At 35.9% G+C, this 16,757-nt stretch overlaps 1 protein-coding gene across 1 annotated transcript; it reads right to left on the bottom strand.

Annotated features, from left to right (window-relative positions):
• Nucleotides 1-374: 374 nt before the first annotated feature.
• On the bottom strand, nucleotides 375-8,856 carry LOC140512363 (utrophin-like). Its single transcript, XM_072621507.1, is given in 4 exon segments — nucleotides 375-2,271; nucleotides 2,273-4,006; nucleotides 8,239-8,243; nucleotides 8,787-8,856. Coding segments are annotated over 4 exon segments (2,163 nt in total). The 3' UTR covers nucleotides 375-1,917.
• Nucleotides 8,857-16,757: the final 7,901 nt, after the last annotated feature.

The following is a 16,757-nucleotide window of genomic DNA, read 5'->3' on the forward strand; positions in this document are numbered from 1 at the left end:
TTTGGTAATCATATAGTATATGTATGTAATGGGATATTAACTTGAGGCTGAACCAAAAGCCCAAATGTACTCGGTGCAGCAGAACCCATCCTCCAAGTGTTAATTTAATTTTCATATGATCTTCCATAAGGTGCTCTTCCCCAACGCGATAATCAATGAAGGGAAATCTTCTCTTAATTAGTCTTTAAAAAGTACTTCTAAAGAAGTCATATGATCTATGTATGCACAGACTCAAACTCTATGGTTGACCACTGCATTTGGAAAAAAAAAAATAAAAGTTTCAAGTACTAGAAAGAACTTATCTTTTCTTTTCTTTCTTTTCTTTTTTTGTACAAAACACCCTCAGAAGGAATAGAAGACATTCTTTTCCTTTAATATTACAATTAGTTGTGGGATTGGTTTGTACTTCATAGCTGAAAATCTAGACCTTGGAAAGCTAGAAAGAACGTTCAAAACCTTGTTTCTGGATAAAAAAAAAATGCTCCTTGGGAAAACTTCCATTAAATAGTTCTTTATGATTGCACTTACACAATTAAGTCTTATTCCTCTCTAGAGTAGAATTCGACATGAATCTCTAAGAATGAACAGTTCCTTAAAAAAAAGATTATTCCATAAGAAATGTTGTTCCATGTAGTGAAAGTTTTGGAGGGGAGTGTGCCATTGTTAGTGAACTTAAACAGTTTGCATACAGGTGGTGAGATCCTAGTTCTTAATAAATAACATCTGAGTGAATTAACTGAGCCACGTGTTGTTGTGGCTAGTCGTGGAAAACAATTCTAGGTTCTTCAGATACCTCAGTCAATGGCGGATGTGTGTCAATAAACTCAATAGCATGGTTAAAATGTCAGTAGATAATGAAGTCATTGTCCAAAATAAATGTGAGGAGCAGAAAGGAATGTATAAATGTAACATTTGGCTTCTAATTATTTTATGCAATTCTCTTCCTGGTCATCAAAAAAGAAGGTACAATAATATAAAGCCCCCACCTCCTTTCCCGATGCTATATATTTATACAAATCAAGGACAAATGTATAACCATTTCCAAATACCTCCATTAATTTACAGTTGCATAGAAATGGAAGGATAGAACAAAAACTTTTTATTATTAAAAACATAACATAGAGTGAAAAAATGTAGTCTCTTCAAGGTATTACAGGAGAGTGAAAACATGTCGTCTCTTCAAGGTGTTACAGGAGAATGAAAACATGTCATCTTCAAGGTGTTACAGGTGTCATGCAGTCTTATTCACGGGGATTTGGAATTAGAACTTACCAAAAATTAACTATATGCTAAGAATTTACTATATGTTACCAAGTCTTGGCCAGCCAGACGAATGCTTTAATTTTCAGGAACATGCTGGAAAGGTATTGTGGATTTGCTCCATAACATCTGCCACCTGTCTGCTGATACCTCAAGGTGGGTCCAACGAGTCATCCCCATCCATTGGCACAGAGCTGTCATTGCCCAGTGATGAATCCTGTGATGATGGAGGGGTTTCTTCATTGATCCTTGGAAATGGTTCATTCTGTTCAAGCAGCTCTCGGAGTCTCCACAGCTGACACTCTGGCTATTTATTATGATCCTCCAAAACCTGCATTCTGGCCTCCAGTTGACCTTTGTGCTCCCTGAGGAGTATGAGCTCGGAGTGTTTAGCAGTGGATTGAGGAGGTACATTGGGGGTGCTCAGTGTTAATTGAAGGTGCTGTTCCTTTAACCGGTCATATTGCTCTTGGAGTATTTTTTTTCTTCCTCCAGTCTGGCAACGGTCAGCTTCAGTTCTTCCCTTTCTCTTCATTCCACAGGCGCCAAGATCTGCAACGGACTCTGAAGCTGACTTGTAGAGGGCTCTTCTCTCAGAACCTGAGAAAACTCGTTAATGAGGACATACTCATCCTCTCTGGAGGCACACTGCTCTATTTAGGAATGGGTATCATCCTGCATTTGTGAGGCCTTAAACAATCTCAAGGCTCTCTCTCTTCTTTGGGAAGGTATCTCCTCTTCCTTTTCTTGTGGTGGTGTCTCAGGGAGTTTTTCTAATTTGTTACCATCCAGAACGGTCTGCACAGGCAGGTAGCCAAGCCCGGGTTTGGCAAAGTACTTCTTCGATCTGAACTTATTTCTTAACACCCTTCTGAAGTCTCGGACATCTTCTCTGGATGTTGTGGGTACGCAGTACTCCACCAGAGGGAAGGGAAATTTCTGACCCATTTTGGTTCGACCCACAAAGAAGCAACTCTGGCAAATATCGTGGTTGAAGTGTCGTAGACTTTTTGTATCTGAAGCCAACCATAGGATATGCTTTACATAGGCTGCATTTTGCCTGATGTTTGGCAGTCTCTGCGGATGCTACTCGATGGAAAACTGACAGCCATGCCATGGACTGTGGATCCAACCGCATACATTCCCGAAAATCGGTTACACTTATCTCTGGTTTATTGTTAGTCTGCTGGAAGCAGCTTCGAACGCTAGATCCAATATTGCTGCCACCAAAACCTGCTACTTCTCCAAGTTGTTTAGGGATCTGTATTACGTCATGAAGTAGAAGGGCAAGTTGCCTTTCGTCACACATCTCCCTAGACCCTGCTACCACCTTAAAGAGATCGCTGTATTTCTTCTCAATGGTACCACTGGAGAGAACTATTAATCCAATCTTTAGGGACTGTGCTGTGATTTTTCTGGTCCGGCCCTCGTCATAGACTTTCAGTAGCCAATTCAGGCACATGTCTATACAGAGTGGCATGTTGATCTCGTCGTGATGTGACTGTTCCAGCATCTCATAAATCTTTGTCAGAAATCTGATGACTTCAGGGACGTAGATGCATCTTTCACTCTAGTTTAGGCTGTCGTGCTGTAAGATGTCATTTGCCGTCTCGACTTGTAATAGATGTAGGCATAATGTTTTCTGTAATCTTCGGATTTTAAAGGCTGTACGGTAGGCTGAGAAGCAGATACTATTGAAATCAACAAGGGACTGCAAGAGTTCTGTCATATTAGGGTGATTCCAACGTGCTGACTTGGTGTGGTGATTGACATAGTATGGTGCTGTGGTTTGTGAAACAGACCTCTCCCATGGAGACTCGAGTGAAAAACCGAAAAAACGCGGAGAATATTTCACAAGATTTCTTTGGGCATCCAAAAGCTCCTTAAGGCGATCTGAAATCCGTAAATATTTCCGTCGCTTTTTAAGATCTCCCTGCTCCTGATACAGGTTTGCAGATGGACGGAAGTCATGAGAAGACAGCTGACTGGATAAATTATTCATTGTTTGAATTTGTAGGCCAATTGGTTCAATCTCTTCTTCTTTAAAGCCTCTGACATTTTCCATGACATCCGTCAAAAAGTCAATATCTATATCTCGTACAGGTCTCCAGTGGTTTCGTATCTCTTCGGCATCTGTGAGGGTGGCATGTAACTCATCCATGGCTCCTCCCAGAACGTTCATATCCTGGAATGCTTTCTCGATTCGCTTCTGCCAATCTTTAACGGCTGCTTTGAGGTTCTCCCATTTCTCTTTCACTTCTGAAATCTGTTGGTGAATGATTTTCGCAGTCCTTTGGGCTTTTTCATCAGGAGTTGATTCCATTTTAGTTTGCAGGTCAGAAAGGAATGTTTGAGCTTCATCTACACCGTTCACTATGCTTAGTTCTTTTTCTTTCAATTCCTTGTTGAATACTTTTAAATGGTTTTGCTGCCCTTTTAAAGTGGTCTCATCCACCTCGGCATGCATTTGTTTTTGTAGTTGATCATCTTTCAGTGTTAGCCATTCAGACAGATCTTCTAAACAAGCTAGATATCTATTTCTCTTTTCACCACTGGCCTCCAGATGTGCTCTGATACAAGTTGATTTGGCTTTTAAATCACTCAATCTTTCATTCATATCAATGATTTTACGTTGGAGGGCTGCTGCTTCATTGGGATTCCCAAGGGCTCTGATCATGTTTTGCTGTTTCTTTTCATCGATTATTTTGAAAATATCGTTGTGTGCGTCGATTTCTGCCTGTATGTCCTTCCAGTTTGAGCAGAAGAATTTGAGATTAGCAGCTTATCTGGATCAGGGAACCATAAATGAAGAGGTTGAGGGGTGATGGGGGACCCCAAAATAGCGACGGTCTGGTGGTGCTCCAGTGAATTCGACTAAAGTCTTCTTAAAGCCAAAGAAAACAAAGTTTATTAAGGATTCGCCAAATTGGGTTGCCTCTTGAGTAGCCTAAGCTTTTGTAACGCTTGTATTCACAAGTGGGCCAGATAGAATCTCAGCTAGACAGAATCTGAGCTGGATTGAATCTGAGCTGGACATCATCTTTCAAGAAATTATGAAGGAAAACTGCCCTGATATTCTAGAACCAGAGGGTAAAATAGATATTGAAGGAATCCAGTGATCTCTTCTTGAAAGAGATCCCAAAAGGAAAACTCCTGGGGAAATTATAGCCAAGAACCAGAGCTCCCAGATCAAGGAGAAAATATTGCAAGCAGACAGAAAGAAACAATTCGAGTATTGTGAAAACACAATCAGGATAAAACAAGATCTAGCACCTTCTACATTAAGGGATCGGAGGACCTGGAATTTGATATTCCAGAAGTCTAATGAGCTAGGATTAAAACCAAGAATCACCTACCAAACAAATCAGAGTATAATACTTCAGGTGAAAAATAGTTATTCAATGAAATAGAGGACATTCAAACATTCTTAATGAAAAGACCAGGGCTGAATAAAAAATTTGCCTTTCAAACACAAGAATCAAGAGAAGCATAAAAAGATAAACAGGAAATAGAAATCATAAGGGACTTACTAAAGTTGAACTGCTTCCTACATTGAAAGATATTTGTAACTCTTGAGATGTTTCTCTGTGTTAGGGTAGTTGGAGGGATTATATACATATAGATATAGGGCACAGGGTGAGTTGAATATAGAGGTATGATATGTAACAAAATAAAACTAAGGAGGGAGAGAGGAATATATTGGGAAGAGAAAGGGATAATCAGAATGGGGAAAATAGTCTCTCACATAAAAGGGGCAAGAAAAAGCTTTTTCAATGGACAGGAAGAGGGGAGAGGTAAGAGGGAAAGAGTGAATATTACTATCATCACATTTGGCTTAAGGAGGGAATAACATGCACACTCAGTTTGGTATGACAATCTATCTCACAATATAGAAATGGGGAAAAGGGATAAGCAGGGTGGGGAGGTTGATAGAAGGGAGGGCAAATAGGATGAGGGGGTAACTAGAAGTAAATACTTTTGAGGAGGGACAGGGTCAAAAGAGAGAATAGAATAAATGGAGGAAGGATAGGATGTAGGGAAATATAGTTAGTCTTTTACAACATGGCTATTATGGAAGTGTTTTGCATAACTGCACATATATAACCTATTTTGAATTGCTTGCCTTCTCAGTGGGGATGGGTGAGAAGGGAGGACAGGAGAGATATTGGAAATGAAAATTTTAAAAGTGAATGTTAAAAAATTGTTTTTACATGCAACTGGAAAATAAGATATACAGGCAATGGGGTATAGAAATCTATCTTCACCTAGACAAAAACAGAAGGGATGAGGATGAAAGAAGGGAGGGATGTGATGGGAGGACAAATTGGGGGAAAAAGTAATCAGAATGCATGCTGTCTTAGAGTGGACAGAGGAGAGAGATGGGAAGAAAATTTGGAACTCAAAATCTTGTGGAAATGAATGTTGAAAACTAAAAATAAATAATTTAAAAATATTTTTGTTAATGACACATAGATAGTTATTAGAAGCCTGTTTTGACCAAAGTGGTGCTGCTAACCATGACCTGTAGAGTATTTATATATGAATAAGAAAAGAAAAGAACTTTGTTGCTATTTAGTTGAAGTTAATTTCACAACAATTAAAATATAGTACCTTTTTACTGAAAAATAATAGAAATTTTCAGTTTATAAAAGACTAATTCATGTATGAAGTCAAGAAAATATCTAGAAATTTCCTTTAATTTCTTCAGTTAATGAGCTCAGTTGTTATTAGGCTGAGAAATTGTGTTGCTTTAGTATTTTTGAATATTCCTCAATACAGGTATTCCATGTGGCATGACAGATCAAAATCCCATCCTTTTCTTAACCTGTGAAAATATCCTCCACGTTCATGCCTAAATCTACCAAAAGGGTCATAGGTAATTAAAGGTATCCTCTAACATATCAATAGTGAGATTCTCAAAATGTTCCTGTTTTTTCTCATGATGCTACATTGTAACTCTTTTCAAATAAATTCTTAACAAAGTGGAAGAAATGAGTTTGCCATGGATACTACAAAATTAAATACATGTTTGAAAAACACTCCTATTCAGATTGATGTTATTTGGGTAGACAGTCTATTAAATTTATCCATCAATATGTATATTTTAAAAAAGATTTTTGAAGACCTCTCTCTCAAAATTGAGTAGTAGGATAGCATTATGGGGGAGACCACATTTGGGGAAAATTTTGGTGCTTTAAGTGACCACATGTAAAAGTCTATGTTATTTAAAACAATATTTTCTCAATAATAAACAGTAAAAACATGGGAAATTTAAAATTACTAATAAGACAAAGGTCAATGGTCAAAATTCATGGGTCAAATGTCACTAGGGACAATTCACATAAGAAATTGCATAAAAGGCATAATTGGGTAACTATATGACTAGAGTAGTAGATATTTTGATCAGATGGAAAGAATGAGATACAACGCATTCCTCAGTGGTTTTTCTGACTAAAACTAAATATTTTGATGTTTATAAAGAGATTTTCCCGCTATGTTTTCTTTGATTCCCTTTACTTAAAATATACTCAAATCATACCATAAAAAAATTAAACATCCATCTACCCCTTATCCAATTGTATTTCCATGATATAGTTGATAGTGGAATTTTATTACTGCCCCCAACTTGTTTCTGTTGAAAAGTAACTACATAATCCTTTTTAGCAATTAATTTGTGCATTAGCTTTCTTGTCATCCAGGGGACAAGGCTATTGATGATGACAAGGCTTGTGCACATTGGCAAATAATGAGGATACAGAAGGATCAAAGGTGCTAAAAATAATACAGGTATTGAATAGCAGAAGAAGTATATCATCTACAGTTTTGAAAGTACTTATGAAAGCACTTCTTATGAATATAATTATCAACCCCTTTTTATAAGAAACAATTCAGGTAAAATTTTTTGATAACTAGGAATTTATAAATTTTTAAATATTTATTTGTCAGTTGTATCTATCTATTTATCTAGGCTTCTGTTTGGTAAAAGTTTGCCATAATTATTGCAATTCATGCCTACCATATTGCTAATCTGGAGCCATCTTCACGAATTAGTTTCATGTACTTACCTGGCAAAACATATCCCTTCTTGACTATTGTTTCCCTTTATGTACTACCTTTTTCTATTGGAATGTAAGTTTCTTGAAGACAGGAGTCATTTAAATTTTTGTATTTATTTTTCTAGTACTTTGTATAACATTTACCAGAGTCAGTATTTCATTGATATTTTTTCATTCATTCATATAGATTTTGATATGTCAAGTAGCTAGTATATATTCTCCCTTTTCAAAAATTATTATGTATAGGCATTTTACTTTTAGAAGGAAATTGCTAGGTGACTAAAGAAAAAAAAACCTGAAAGAGATAAGGGAACTGGTAAAGTCTTTGGGGAAAAAAGCTTGCTAATACAGTAGTGTTGGCAAAAAGGTCAATCCTGAAAAGCTCGGAGAAAACCCAGCTGTTTAAAAAAAAAAGTCACTGTCATTTATTCATTTTGTGTGGCCTTAGAGTAATCTCTATTTAAATTAAGTGTTATGCTCCATAGTTCTTGCTGTTGGCTCCATGTTCATCATGAGTCCCTGGAAGCAGTTCCTGAAAGTATAATTTTGGTTTGATCCTATTTGTAATTGGCTGTCTACATGTTGCTAGGATACCATTTTGGTGGTCAGCTGCCTCTAGCAATGCTGCACTGATACAATTTTCTTTTATACCTCTCAGTACTTGAACAAAAGTTTCTTCTCTTTTTGCCTTTTCCATTTTAGAAATAGCCTTGGATGCTTACTTTTTAAAGTAAATTTAAGTAGTAAACATACATTCCTCCATGCATATCACTTGTTTGGCATTAGAGTGCAAATCAGACCAAATCAACTGAAATAATTTGAATTAATTTCATAATCCTATTTTTCTTATCCTCTTAAAAAGAATGAACTTGCCCTCAAGAAGCATAGCATTAGGTAATCATAGATGAGTCACTTTACTTACACTTCCTAAAAATTAAAAAAAAAGGTATTGAAAAGTATGAGCATTGAACACAGAAAAGAAGGAGAAGAAAATAGAGGCAGTTGTTTGCTAAGCATATAGGAGCTAAGCTTACTGTTCTAGCACTTACTGTCCAGGTATTCAGAAATGAGTTAGAAAATAGGTTGGGGGTTGATATGTCATGTATCACATCAACCTAAATGTAGTGGAGAGAAAATTGTGATGAGAATAAACAAGGGGAATGACTTTTGAGAAGATAATTATTGATTCTGGAAAGTAGAGCTAGCTGAAGGAATTGTAGTTTCTAGACCTGAATCACCATTGACCTCTTTGCAGCTTTATAGTCTGATAATTACTTCTGTCCCAGATCCTCCTCTCTTGACTTCCTATGTACTTTTTCCTCCTGATTCTTCTCTTTTTTGTTTGACTGATTTTTCTTATTCTACTTTGCCGTATCATAATCCCCCTCCTGCTAAGTCTGTGTTCAGGAAAAATAAAAATGAGTGAGTGTAAGGGAGAGATCTGGAATTTGCAAGAAGGAGCTTTCATACCTACAGTATTGGCCTCTTTGTTTTCTTCCTTTGCAACCTCATTATAAGGAATGAGAGAATTCGTAGTCATCTCTGCTGATATAGATCAGGGTTCATTAATCTCCAAAGCCTGCACACATTATGTACCAGAAATGGAAGAGGAAACGAAGATAAAATCTATGGTTATAGCCAACCTACAGCTGCCTACGTAAATTGTACTGGGAGCATACACTTAGAATTCCCCATTGCTAGAGAACAGTACCTAGTGACCCAGGGCACACATAGCAAAAATCACACAGTACAACTCTGTGTATTTGACAGCTTTTCAGAATAAGAAACTGCTGGAAATGTGTATGATGCTTGTGAACCTTCTGGTGTAATTTGTTAATTAGGGCTTTTAATAACTTCACTGTATTCTTATTTATTGCTGAAGGTGAAAAGGAAGAGCACCAGCATCTTTTCTTTCCTGTCATCATTCAAATAAAACAGTTTTGTGTGTGTGTATGTGTGTTTTTAGTAGTATTGCTCTTAGTAGAAATGGATAAATTCTAGTTCTCTGGAAAACTCTTTTTAAAAAAAATAACTTTGACTTTGACCTACTTTGTACAAATGTGAGTCAATTCCATTTGGAAGATTTTTGCTGGTGATCTCTGCTTTATAAGATCATAACTTAAAGTTGGAGGAAATATTAGAAATCATCAGTTCTAACTTACTAATTTTCCAGTAGAGCAAACAGACTTAGTGAGGTTAAGGGACTTGTTAGATAACACACTGGTAGTAAATGGTAGAGTGGGCATGCAAAAAAGGATAACCCCAAAGCCAGCATTCTTTCCACTACACCATACAGTTTATCAAAATGTTATTTTCTTCAATGCTTCATTGAATTTGTGATCTCCTTAATGTAAATACTCTTTCACACAGCGTCGATCACAATTGATCTTTATTTTTTCACCTTGTGTGACTCTTGTCCTTGTCCGCCTGTAAATTCGACATGGCATCCAACATTCTCAAAAATCTCTCAATTTTTTGCTGTGACATGTAAGTGAGTGGAGTACTTGAGCTGTTTCTTGGTTATCATTCACTGTCATTACATTATCAATCTACATGGTTTAGTTTTGGTTACATGACTTTCTAATGAGATTTTTTTTCTGCTCTAATTTATTGATAAAGAGTAGTTGTCTAGTCATTCCCACTAATCACCTCTACATCGCTCTTTGAGTGACCTCTTAAAAATCTCCAATGTCACTTGACAGATCCTGAGCTCACTCTCAACCCTGACTAGATCATTTGATATTTATATTTTTCAAGTATGAGTGCATCACTTTTATACAGGTCATCCATTGTCACTCTCTTTGGCTTTGTTGCCAACTCAAGCTGAATATGCTGAATTGCAGTCTTTTTTTTCATCTTTATCTTTTCTTTAATTTGGCCTTTAAAAAGTCTTCAAATACTTCTTGGTCTCACTATGTATAGACAATTGATCCATGAGCGACTTCCTCATTGGTGACTAGTCATTGGTTTTCTGTTAACAGACTCTTTTCAAAGAAAGTATCCAACATAATACAATAAACAAGTGTTTAGCAAGTGCCCTTTATATACAAGGCATCATGTTATGCGGTAATTAAAAAAACGAAGTAGAAAAGAAACTCATTCCTATCTTTCAAATTAGTTGTGTTAGACTAGAAGAATAAAACATGTATGCAAATAATTATACATATCATAAGCTGATAGGAGGAGAAAGAAGGAGGAGGAGGAGGAGAGAGAGAAATAGAGAATAAAAGAATGGATTACTAATTTGGAAGGTGAGGAATTATTTTATTTTTATAGGAAGTAGCACATGAGCTAAAACTTGGAGAAAACTAATATTTCTTAATGATGGGGATGGGGCAAGAGTGCATTCCAAGCATGAGGTATAGTGTGTGCAAAGGCATGGGCATAATAGAAGGAATATTCATTTCAGAGAAGAGCAAATATGGTAGTTTGACAGGAAAGTGGTACATTAAGGAGGGTTGGGTGAAATAAGAATAGGAAGGTATACTAGAATTATGTTGAAAGACTTAAAATATCATGGTGAGGAGTTAATGTTTTATTCTAGGTGGAATGGGAAACATTGAACACTCTTAAGCATGGGAAAATCATGTTTGACTTCTGTATGAGACTATTAATAGTCTAAAAATGTTTGGCTTTTAGGTTATTTGGAACTTTGTCAATTCAGATCAATTTTTTCCCCCACCATGGGTGATAGATGATAGATGAATATATAGAGAGAAAGATAACTAAATGTAGAGAACAAGAGCCTCAAAAGTGAGGTGTATGCAACCCAGGAAATGTGTAAATCTATATATTGGGATGGGGAAAGAAAATATTAGAATTTTTGTTTACATGTATTTTTCACCAAAAATAAAGAAATGAACTCTATTAATATTATTATATAGATAGATTGGAACTGACATTCTTATTCAATATATATCAGAAAGGCATGTGTTATATAGAATATGAGATCTATAAATTAGTTGGATTGACAGTTGTGCCCTCATTTGTTTTTCACTTTTAATATATTGTGAAATAATGTAGTTTAGGTCTCCCCTGTTAAATGAATTTGTAGTTTGTATTATCTGGATTTTAACAAAAGTCATCTTCAAAAAGGGACTTTGAGGCCAAGTAAAGTAGAATCTTTTGCTGTTTTTGTTTTAGTATAATCAAGTTGTATAACGCCTCTCTTTGAATTGTGGTTAAAGAAGATCTTCCCCTCCCACTGATGGACCTGCCCATGGAAAGAAGCTTGATTAAGGGAGATATTTTGTAGGAGGGTCCTGTGTGGGATAGCTCGAATCCCTACTTAAATTAATTACTCAAAGGGCTCACAGAAAGTTTATTTATTAGATTCTTAAGAATAAACAACTCCTGTACCAGGAAAAGCTGAAGACAAAGGAGAAGCAATGATATATATATAGACTCTATTGCAAGTCCCTCCCTCCCCACTGACCATTATCCTCATTAGCTGAGAATATGATCTTACATTCTAGATGCAAAATCCAGCCAATCCCTTTTGAAATGAAGACATCAAAGAATTATGTAAGTTTCATCCAATCATTGAGACCCTAGTATACCACACAGTTTTATATCCTTATATGGAATTATTCCACTCTAAAAATATTGTAACCTTGAGCCTCTCGGTCTTCCCTCACCCCTGGGAGAAGAATTACAATCTGAGAAGTCTTCACTAAACCTATTCCATTCAGTCCCAAGTACTTTTTGTTTTTCTATTGTGGCACTGGGGTCAAGAGGATGTTCCCTCTGGCTCTGAAAAGTATATAAATACTCTGAGGGTGGGGTTTTACTTTGGGGCTTAGTTTTTGGAAGAAGCTTTGTGTGCTAGATAAGACTCCGGGAAGCCCCTAAGGAACCCCCCCACACCCTCCCAGCTTTGAAACCCCAGATGTTGGTGCTTCCCTCTCTGATAAAGATGTATGTATGTTAACAATCAGGCAGTACGGAGGCGCTATCTGCTGATTTTTTATTTCTCTGAAATTTTGATTTTGATTTTCTCTGATGCCTGTGCTTCATTAAAGTGATTGTTAACCCCTCAAATGTTGCCTTTCCTTTTAGAGAAGCAGATCAAAGCACCTCTGGTAGCAGTCCCCCCTGTGTATGTTGGGGTTCTTACTGTTACAAAGACATACTAATTTTAGGAAAGAACAGCAACTACATTCTAAAGATGATCCTAATTAATGTGAGCACAAGTGAATAATAGGAAAACATGAGGGTTAAAACTTCTGTTGCTATACAACCTGTTTATCCCTCAAACTGCAAGTTTAAAAAAAATCATAATCTAATCATCTGACAAGAGCACCTTAGTGACACAAAGGATAACAATAACATTTCCTACTGGAACTTCAATAAAAATGTTTTGCGTAGTGTATGGATGAAATTGAATAATGTGCATTGTATTTGATTTGGTGCAGGCTACTTACTTAGGTTGATCCTCAGAGAGTGGCTGTAATTTGTGTTCAAGATCACCCTAGAAAACTTACGAGATTAGCGAGCTTGTTTTCTGCTGAAACAGTAAGGAAGACACATTGGGTAGGACTTTGTGATCAATAAATTTCTGATGATTTTACTGGACTAAAGTATAGCATCAAAGAAGAACATACTTCCCAATGACTATTTTTGATTACTAATATAACAACAGGAGTCAGTGTATGATATTTTAGAGTGGAATCCTAGAATTACAGTAAAACATATCTATATGACCTTCTAGCCTTACTCCTTTATTTGACAATTGAGGAAACAATTTGTGAGAAGTATTTGCTTTGTTTAGAAGTACTGGTTCATTAATTTTAGAAATAATTACAATGAACTTCATCAAATTAATGGGGGAAGGGATGGTTTAGACTTGTGATGTTTCCGTTTTGGAAAATCTCACTGTGGAAATAATCAACAAGCATTTGTTAAACACTTGTTGTGTGCCAAGCACAACAAGGCAGATTGAGAACTCTTTTTCAGTTGTAATATCAGAGAATTACCTGGGATCACTTAAGGCTTCAGTGATTTGCTCATTGTCACAGAGGTAATGTATCAGAGGAAGAATTTAAACCAAGTCTTTATAATTCTAATAATAATCCTCTTTTTACTATCCTGTACAGCCTCTGAATCAAATTATCAAAGCAGAACAAATACTAATTTGTTTTTTATAGTTTGAAAATTTTATATGCTGATGAGTGTATCAATCTTGTCCTTCTATATAGTAGCAAAGTACACCTACAGTCCAAACATAGTACATGCAGGCATACGCATATTTACATATATTTACATGCATTCAACACTCATGTGGAAGAAAATAGGTGAAAAGTAAGAGGAATATATTTTGATTAAATGGGTAGTCAAATGCTCTCATGAGTGCAGATCAAAGGAATGGGCATCACCAAACCCCAAAAGAGACATCTAAGAAGTGATAAATAATTGTAATGCACCACAGAATAAGTGCAGAAACTAACCAAGTTGTTGCAAAGTAACAGCAGTAAATTAATCTGGCAATACAGGTTGTTTGGACTAAAACATAACACAGATGTGTATACTATAATTTCTGTCCAAAGATCAAAATACTGAATTTCAAACTTGGTAAATACTTAGGTAGGCATGAAAGATGACCCTGAAAGGCCAGCCCCTGTTTGAAATTTGGTCCTCTCGATTTCTGTCAAATGCAAATTCCATAAGAGGCTCTTAGTTAGCCTCTACATTACTTAAAACATGCTTAACATTTTAAAATTCTATTTCAGGGAGCTAACTATATATATATATATATATATATATGTATATATATATATATATATGTATGTATACGTATATGTAATTATCATTCAAAGGGAAGCTCTTCCAATATGGTAGAAACTCCGAATGGAAAATGATTCTACTGGTTAATAACTGGAAAGTTATAGGGAAGGGAAGGATTGATGTTCAATGGGGAAGAAATAGGACTTTTGAGAAAATTTTGCTAGAGGCCCCACATATCTACCTATGCTACTGGTAAAGGAATGTCGAAAAATAATGAGATTTTTTTTTTCTTTTCTTAGTTCTAAGGTTGGCTCTGGTGAAAAGAATGATCAAAAATGCTTAATTACTCTGACCCTGGAGATATAAACGGTAGGAATACAATTTATTCCTTTGTAAAAAGTATTTTTTTAATATCTAATTTAATAACCCCAATAAAGTGACTATTCCCATATCCATAATGGAATAGAATAAAAGAGGATTGTAAATGAAAATACAAATCTCTGTAACGTATAGGTTTCATTTCTTTTAAAATAGGTATTAATTCCAATGTGTAAACTTTAAGAACTGTTCTGCTGGTCTGTGGTTCTTTTTGGCATTTCTTTTAAATGTTCTGTTAACCCCCACCCCATTTTGGCTACCCTAATCTTGTGCTCTGTTCTTCCAAATGATGCTCAATTTAAAAAATAAATAAAGGAAAGCAAAACCTTTATGAAAATATGCATAGTTAAGAAACACATTTTCCCAGATTAATTGTGCTTGAGAACTTGAATCCATATTCTTTTTGTCAGGAAATAAGCAGCATGCTTTATGATTAATAATCTCAAATCTTGATTGATCATTTTATTGATTAGAGTTTTTAAGTACTTCAAAGCTGTTTTTCTTGACAATGTTTTGGTCATTATATACATTGGCCTTCGAATTCTGTTTACTTCATTCTCCATCTGTTCATAAGAGTTTTGTTTTTTTTTTTTCTGGCTTCTCTGAAATGACCATTCTTATGGTACAATAATATTCCATTATATTTTCATAGCAGAGTTTATTCAACCATTTCCCAGCTGATGGGCAAGCCCCTTTAGTTTAAATGTAATTTACAATTCATTATTCAGAACAGCCACCTGAAATAAAGGTGGATAAGTAAGTTAGATAGCTTTAGATACAAAACAATCAATCAATAAGTATTTATTAAGTGCCTATGAAGTGCCATGTACTATGCTAAGTACTGGTGATACAAAGACAAAAAAGACCTTGACATTTTTTCTTAGGTAGACATAGGCATATGTGTGTGTATCATATGGTATCATATCACATACGTATTGTTGAGGATACCACCATTTTTCCAGTTTTCCAGGCTTGTAACTTAAGTATCGTCCTTGAATCCTTATTCACATCCCAGATATCTAATATGTTCCTGAGTTCCATCAGTTCTAGCTTTAAAATAAGTGTCTCTGATTTATTGCCCTTTCTCTCTTATGACACTGTGACTACCTTGGTGTAACCCCTTGCTTTATACCTTCTAATTGGCCTCCCTCAAGTCTCCCAGTATTCCAGGCTAGCGCCCCTTCTGCTATCAACACAATCTTCCTAAAATCCACATCTGACCATTTCGTCCCAGTATTAAACAAACTGCATTGGTTCCCTATGTCTTCTAATTCAAATAAAAAATCCTCTTCTTGGCTTTTAAAGCCCTTCATAACCTAGCCTCTCCCAACCTTTGTAGTTTTCTTATATATTACTGACCTACACAAATTCTAAAATTCAGTTATGCTGGCACCCATGACATTCATTTCACAAATCATTCCTTCTTCTGATCCTGTACCTTTTCACTATCTGTCTCCCCTCCCTAGAATTCTCTCCCTTCTTTTTGGCTTCCCTGTTTTTGGTCAAGTCTAGGATAAACTATCTTCTGCATGAAGCCTTTACTGATTCCCTTTAAAGCTATTGTCTTCTCCTAATGATTATGTACAATTTATACTGTGTATGTGTGTAATGCTTGTGCGTAGTTGTTTGCATGTTGAAACTCCCACTATTCTTTAATAGCAGGTACTGTCTTCTGCCTTTCTTCATATTCACAGTGCTTAGTACAATGTTTGACACAAAGATATTTTTTAATAAATATTTGTTGATTTGATTTGATCATACTCAATTAACTCATGCTCTCAGGAACTCAAATTGTAACTCATTGACTTAATGAAATTGTTATATGTTATTAATCACATCAAAACCCTATTTGGTATTTTAATGTAGAAACACATATGCTCTTTGCCTCCATTTAAGGATAGCCTGGGAATGGTATGTTGAAAGACACAAGGGTGAAAACATCTTCTAAAGGAAAGAAAGATTAATTCATCTCTGATGTGAATCTATGTGAAAAAGTTCTGCAAAATACATACAATACACAAATGAAGGTTTTCTCCAATGAATAAGAGTTAAGCTTTTTATAAATGATTTACTTCAGTGCAATAAGCCATTTGCCCATGGGGATCTGAGGTGGTGTCCAAATCCAATCAATTAGGAATAAAGTAGCAGGGACAATGATGGCGAGAACCAGAAGGTATGGATTCCAGCCCCAAACTGCTGCTGACTAGCTCTGTGACCTTGAGCCATCACTTAATATCTCTGGATCTCAGTTTCCTATATGTAAAATGAGGAGGATGGAGTGAACATCCTCTCAAATCTCTCTCAGTTCCAAAATCTATTATTCTGGAGGATATTCAGGAT

Source organism: Notamacropus eugenii, chromosome 6, assembly GCF_028372415.1.
Source record: "Notamacropus eugenii isolate mMacEug1 chromosome 6, mMacEug1.pri_v2, whole genome shotgun sequence".
Lineage (NCBI taxonomy): Eukaryota > Metazoa > Chordata > Mammalia > Diprotodontia > Macropodidae > Notamacropus > Notamacropus eugenii.